This window comes from Rhincodon typus, chromosome 14 (assembly GCF_021869965.1).
Source record: "Rhincodon typus isolate 14 chromosome 14, sRhiTyp1.1, whole genome shotgun sequence".
In the NCBI taxonomy this organism is placed as follows: Eukaryota; Metazoa; Chordata; class Chondrichthyes; order Orectolobiformes; family Rhincodontidae; genus Rhincodon; species Rhincodon typus.
This window is the reverse complement of record NC_063345.1, coordinates 14,640,970-14,648,341: the sequence shown is the minus strand read 5'-3', so window position 1 is coordinate 14,648,341 and position 7,372 is coordinate 14,640,970. Positions and strand designations below refer to the sequence as shown.

At 37.9% G+C, this 7,372-nt stretch overlaps 1 protein-coding gene across 2 annotated transcripts in view; it reads left to right on the top strand.

The window, feature by feature from the left end:
• Positions 1-7,366, top strand: part of rxfp2l (relaxin family peptide receptor 2, like) — a 91,111-nt gene extending 83,745 nt beyond the window's left edge. For both annotated transcript variants that reach the window (XM_048605445.1, XM_048605446.1), the window contains 2 exons: positions 492-707; positions 3,103-7,366. In XM_048605445.1, coding sequence (XP_048461402.1) covers positions 492-707; positions 3,103-3,281 — 395 coding nt within the window. In that variant the 3' untranslated portion in view covers positions 3,282-7,366. The remainder of the gene's footprint in view (positions 1-491; positions 708-3,102) is intronic.
• The last annotated feature ends 6 nt before the right edge of the window (positions 7,367-7,372 follow it).

The window sequence follows — 7,372 nt, the reverse complement described above, 5'->3', positions numbered from 1 at the left end:
ACTGCAGCATTGAGCAGGATGGAAGCAGAGTGGAGAGTGGAGATTGAAGACAGCAGCACTGAGGAGGCAGTGACTAGAGCAGGAGTATACTGCAGGTGAATGTGTGGGCAGAATGGGTGATGACCTCCTTTTCTGGGTGGAGCAGCTGCCAATTTCTGGTTCTGGACTAAAGTACTCTTATTCTCTCTCAATGCCTCATTGAAACAGAGAATAGCACCATTCTTCAGAATATTCTTCAGTTCAAATAATTAAACTGAGTTATGATTGGTTCATGTTTCTGGTCATCATTGTTCTTTTTTGGGAGACGTGCTCTGTGATCTATGCCTCTGTGTGCTTCCTATCATTAAATGTTTGCTCTTTTACATCTTAAAAGCGATAACATGGGTTTCATAGGATAACATGGTAGCAGGGGATATTTGTTCCTTGAGATATAGTTGGTCTTGACCTCTCCAGACTTCTGACTAGTATTGTTGCCATTTTTTTTCTTCTAGGTTTGAACTTACTTGCTTTCATCATCATTGTCTTCTCCTACACCAGCATGTTTTATTCAATCCATAAAACAGGAGCGCAGTCAGCAGAGAGGAGCCTCTTCTCTAGAGAGGTAGCCATTGCAAAGCGCTTTTTCTTCATTGTGTTCACTGATGCCCTATGCTGGATCCCCATATTTCTGATGAAGCTACTGTCTCTCCTTGAAGTAGAAATACCAGGTAATAAGTCAAAGCTTGGTGAGTTTGTGTAGTAACCATAAAGTTGACTGCAGTCCTGTGTATAATAACACATGATCAGTGATATCTATTGCCTTTTAAGTTGGAAGGTTGTAGGTTCAAGTCCCAAATCAGAAACCTGAGCACAAGATCTAGGTATGATGCTCCTGTTCAATACTGAGGGAGTATCACACGGTTGAAGGTGTTGTCTTTCAGTTAAGCTGTTAAACTGATCCCTTGCCTACCTTCCCAGGTGAATGTAAAAGATCTCATGACACAATTTCAAATAAGAGGCAATAGAGTCTTCCCAGTGCCATAGAACAACATTTAAGTACATATGGATTCATTGCAAATTCCAAAGAAATTAAAAGCAAACTGTTTCCAGTAGTTGAGAGGTCAAGAATGAAGGCCATAGATACAAGATTAAATACAAGAGAGTATCAGAAGTGTCTTCTGACAGAAGGATGAGAGATTGTGGAATTAACTTCCAGGGTTAGCTGTTCAGACTGAAATTATGTCAACACCTAAGATTAGACTGTGCAGGTAGATAAAAGAAAAGGAGATGAAGGGATATGGAAACATTGTAGACTATCATGACAAAGATTGATTGCTCATATAATATATAAATGCTAACAAAGACTAGTTAAACCCATAAGTGGTCTGCATAATAATGTGACAAATTAATCTTACATCTAACTAGTAGCATAATGAGTTTCTTCTATATGCTTCAATTTTTTGAGGCAGATTAAGATACCATTGTGATTCAAGGTCAAATATTAATCATAAGGCTGGTTTTGTTCATGGTCAGTCAACAAACAGGGAGGGGGACAGTTAGCGCAGTTGGCTAGACTATTTGTGTGTGGATGAGATTAATACCAACAGCACAGGATTAGATCATTATTCCCACTGAGGTTGCATCAGGGCCAACATTCCTTCTAAGCTGTGTGCATGTAACTGCTCTGAGGGTCCACGTGGAAGCAAACATTAGCAGGAACACTGCTCAGGACTGGCCTCCTTACCCTACCCCATAGTGAAAACAACGACACTTTGCCATGGTTCAGCAAATAGTCACTAAGGGATGTGCCAACAGGCAGAGTATTCCAAAAGAAGAAGAAACATAGAGGTCTGTCATTATGACTGGATTCACATGGTTCAGGCAGTACAAACGTCTGTGAGGAATTAAATAATGTATTTGCTTTATTTCCAAACATCAGTACTACTTTAAAAAAAACATTCCTGCAAGCAAGATTGTTAAATAATCGCATTTAACATTTGCCTAATAATTTCTACTGTCATGTACATGCGCTGTTTTAATGAAAATGGAAAACAATTTCCCCTTTTGGTTCACAGTCTAGATATTCTTCATAGTGTTGATCACCCCATTCTAATGTATTATGCTGAAAAGGTAGATGAGTTGTGCAGTTTTAGAGTAACTATAATATATTGCACAAATTTGATCCCAGAATTTCCTGGTAATTTTTCTAAAGCTTTGAAATGACTATTTGTGTATTATTAGTCAGTAACAAAATGTAGTATTTGGACTGATGATAAATGTCAGCCCAGAAAGAGATTAAAATCACTGCATCAGATAATCGATGAGATTCATTAATAATCACATAAGTTGAAGATACTTAGAGGCAATAGTGGAACAATTACAAGCTATTGATTTGTTCCTGTCACTGTTGATGATGTCCTCTGAAAGTGGAATACTGTGAGCAGTTTTGGGCCCCGTATCTAAGAAAGGATGCACTGGCCTTGGAGGGGGTCCAGAGGAGGTTTACCAGAATGATCCTGGGAATGAAAGGCGTGTCATATAAGGAGTGTTTGAGGACCAAAAGTGTCTGTACTTGATGGGGTTTAGAAGGACGAGACTTCATTGAGACTTACAGAATACTGAGAGGCTGGGATAGAGTGGACATGGAGAAGATGCTTACACTAACAGGAGACACTAGGACCCAAGGGCAAGCCTCAGAGTGAAGGCATGACCCTTCACAACTGAAATGAGAAGGAATTTCTTCAGCTGGAGGGTAGTGAATCTATGAAACTCATTGTCACAAAAGACTGTAGAGACCAAGTCATTGAGTGCTTTAAGACAGAGGCAGAGGTTCTTGATTAAAAAGGGGATCAAAGATTAAAGGGAGAAGGCGGGAGAATGGGGTCAAGAAGCATATCAGCTAAGATTGAATGGTGGAACAGACTCGATGAGCCAAATAGGTTAATTCTGCTCCTATATCTTACGGTCTTATGAATGACTTGATCAGATTCCAGCTTATAAAATATCCCTGGCTCCATCTTCTATAAACTGCTGGAATCATTCCATTTCCAGGAATCCATAATGCTATAATTATTTATTCTTCTTAGAAAATTCTTGCTTCTGTTTGATTTTCATGTTTGACAGGGACCGTAACTTCTTGGGTTGTAATCTTCATCCTGCCAATAAACAGTGCCTTGAATCCAATCCTCTACACAATTACAACTGCATCCTTTCAGGAAAAGCTGAAGCAGTGTTTGTGGAATCAAGAGCTTCTTGGACCCAAAAAGAGCCTCACAAGCACAACACAGATGAGCAGTGTGTAAGACAACCAATCCTGACAGCATCAAACAAGAGGATATTAACATCTAACCTCCCTAGATGACTGCTAAATAACACAGCAACTCTTTACAGCAGTGAGTGAGAACTACCATCTACCTCTCACCAGGAGCAATGCTGTGTAAAACAATTACTCCTGACAGCATATGTTGAGGACGCTTTACCACCTCACTTCTCCAAATGAATGTCATGTAACACAAATCATTCAAATAGAGTTAATTGAGGAAGATTCATCATTTTAAGTCTGGACAAACAGTCACGGTGTAGCACAGCTATTTGTGATGACATACCATGAGAATTTTATTATTACACTTCTTTTCATGAATGGGTGCAACATATATTGATAGAGCTTTTGCAATGTAACTGCTCATCAAGCAACTGTATTTAGCGTACACCACGAGCTCTATTAGCACCAAGTGAGATAAATGTACTTGGTGGTCCTTTCATCCATTGCTGCAAACACTGGCCAGTATAAAGAGTCAGCTCCCCACTCATACACTTTTTCGCGTTTATTACGTTACCCTTGTTTTCCTGTTTTAAACTCTGAAATTGCCTGGCTTTCCTATTGCAGATCCTTATACTTAGTTATGCCTCTGTTTTTCAACTCCCAATCATACCACTTTGAATCAAATACTATGTTACAGTCTTTGCTGCTCAAGCACAACTGTCTGTAAAAAAATTTTGGATGTGAGTAAATTGTGGGAAAACATTCTACCACATGACTACAGGCAGCCAGTTCCAAACTTAGTCAAACTTAGCTGCCATACACGGTTGTGTCAGATGCATGGCCTAAATGTAGTCAATGTTCTTATGTTGTGGATATAAATTAACCATATTTAAGAACTGAATTGATGGAATTTGTAGGGAAATTTAAAAATGATGTTAATGTTTTACACTTTCTCAGATTCTACAGAATTTAACACCAACTTCTTCAATAATGGCACTGCTTGACCACTGTTGAGTGTGAGCTCCTTTGCTATAGTAGCATTTGAATATATCTAGCTTACAGCATACAATGTAGAAGAACCAGCAGTGATATAGTGACCTGTAGAGTGCCACACGACAGTGATAAATCCCTTTTTTACACCAGATATCTACAAGATCTAACACATGAATTGTACATCACAGACTTGAAGTGAATTTCTCCCTTTTATTTGACTTAAAGGTATCGAAGCTAACATTGAGTCAAACACAAATGGTACACTATCAGATAGAAATAAACAATTCTCTTTTACTTGGTATGTACCATACTGTAGAAAGTTTGACACTTGTACAGTAGCAGAGGGGAGTAGTTTGTTCCTTTTTTTTTCCAATTTAAGACATTATTATTTTTCTTTGGTTACATCATATTATTAGACATTATAATATATATTGTGCAAATCATAGTAGTCAATGTAAATTGTTGTAGTGTGTAAGTATTATTGAGTGGCTTAAGCTGGTTTTGACCCTAAGAGCTACTCTAGGGACTGCTTATAATATTGGTGTGTACTACTGTGATTGTTCATATTTGTACATGTCAATTGCTGAATTTATGCTGTGCTGCAGGAAAATATTATTGTTATCCAATGTCTACTGTACAAGTGCAGGGTATTAACACTGAGGTCCAAGACAACATTTCAGCAGAATGGTACGAGAGAATAGAGTCTAAATTGAGACCAAATATTTATATGTTCTTGAAGTAGACCCAGAAACACTACACACAATTATTTGGAGAAGAATTATTGATGCTTACTTGGTGAGTACAGCACCAAACTGAAACTTGGTGAAATGTTATGCAAGTTATAATTATTTTGTGGAATTGGCTTTGAGGTTGCAGGTGCTGAGAATGTAGATAAAAGAAAGTAACCCAATGTTCTATTGTGATTAACAATGTGTTCAGACACAAAGTCCTAAAAGACAAGGTAATATTCCTCATTACAGTCAGCAGTCAGTGCCATATATTTAATGTTGTTTTCTTCTTGTTTTTATCAACTGGTCCCAATTCATTTCACTGCACCTACACTATACTAAATGCATGACAAAAGGCTGTGGATACTATGGACATGCATTGAATGCCTAGTTTGCTACATAGGGTCAAGTGCAGAGAATTTTTAAACAATGGATTTAACCCATCCTAGCCCAGACTGACTGTAGGTTATGCTGAGATCAGACCACAGATCAAATCTGGATGCCCCTTGTCTGTATATATTAGTGTCTCGTACAGCATTGCATCAACTGAGCCATGGGGAGTTATTTTAAAGCAACTTGCCAGATGGGAAATAAGCAAATGAGGTCTGGCAGTGATTTGACATCACCCTCCCTCCCCCACCACCACAAACAAATTTACTCTCCATTGACTCCATGTGAGAATAAAATCTTATGCAATGTGAAATTGTTGTGTGTCCCAAAGACAGTTGTGTCCTGCCCAATGGCTTAGGTCAAAGTGGCTTTCAAAGTCTCTTTGACAGAGAAGAATTGGGGTAATCCCACCTCAAGCTTACAAATAAATGAATTGTTGATGTGTTTTAACTTTTTAATAGTTGGCTCACTGGACTGGGAGAGACAGTGACAGATGCTGTATGGACTATTTAATAAAAGCCTACTCACTTTATTCGTGAAAGAAAGGTCAGGAGCAAAGGAACTATTACTTGTCAGACAACTGTTTTGACACAAGATATTCCCTTTATGTGTAACTGAAGCATGTACAAAAGAGTACCAAATGATTTTTAAATGCTATAAAAGCTTTCGGTATTCAAAGTTTGATGAGAATGTGGAATACAGTGATGTAATTCCACAGCTATGAATTCTTAAAAACTATAAGGAGGGATTTGTGCAGCAGACAAAGGAGGGTAGATTAAACTAGGTGTAGATAACAGCTGCACAGGCAGACCTGTTGTGTTAAATGCCCCACACCATTGCTGCAGTAATTTGTGATTTCATGGTTTACTAGTAACAGTTGTCTTTCTCTGTCACTGCATCATGTGCTTTTTTTTGTTGCAGGTTAGATTGCAGGTGCAAGCCTATAAAAATTGTGCCATTGGGGACAACAGTGGGATCAACAGTGGGATCAATTGGGTTGAGGTTGGCAAAGGTTGGGAGGGGGATTTGTGTCATGAATCATGTGAAGAAAATCTGCTCCCTTCATTCTCATCACAGTATTTGTGCTTATCACTTAAAAGTAGTTTGGGGAAAATGTGGTTCAAGTAGCATTTTATATTGCTTCTGGAAAGCATTCCGCAATCAGATTAGAATGGAGTGGAGACAGGGTCATGCCAAGAGCGAAACATGGAACAAAAAGAAAGGTTTGAATTGTAAAGGATCTGATAGGAAATAATTTGGAACAGGACTAGCAACAAGAATGAAGAACTAAACGTTAATAGGAGACAGCACAAATATTAAGTTGTAATAATGCCAGATCTTCAACTAAATACTCAGAAAATTAAGTGAAAGAAAATACAGTTATTAACAATAGTAGAGAACTCAAATCAGGCAATAAGGAATCAATAAAGTTGTTATTTACATCTCCCATGCATTGCACATTCTGAAAGAGTAGTTTAAGCAAATGTTGGAGTTTTTTTAATATATTACTGCAATGATGGGGAAGGAAAATCATTATCATTTAATTTAGATTTTCAAAAAAATGAACAGAAAATCAAACAACAACTTACATTAATATAGAATCTTTTCTCATAGTAAAGCATTTCAAGATGCTTCACGGCAGCATTATCAAACAACATTTGACACTGGGTCACATAAGGAATTATTAAGAAGTGACCAAAAGCTTGGTCAAAGTGATAGGTTTTAAGGTTTACCTTAATGGAAGAAAGTGAGGTGACAGGTAAACATGACTAGCAACGGGGAGACCTTTTGGTGACCTTAAGTTTACAAGATTTACTATGCAGCAGGACAGCCAGAGAACACTGGAATGGTCAAGACCAGTACAAACTGAAACTAGTATTAATATACTGAGGAAAGATAAGGGATATAGTGATAAGTAAAGTAAATGGGTTAACAACTAACATGAAGAAACAAGTTTGTTTGTCAAAATAGCCTTTCCTGTTCCTAGATCTACCTAACCTATAACCATTCTAATCAACAT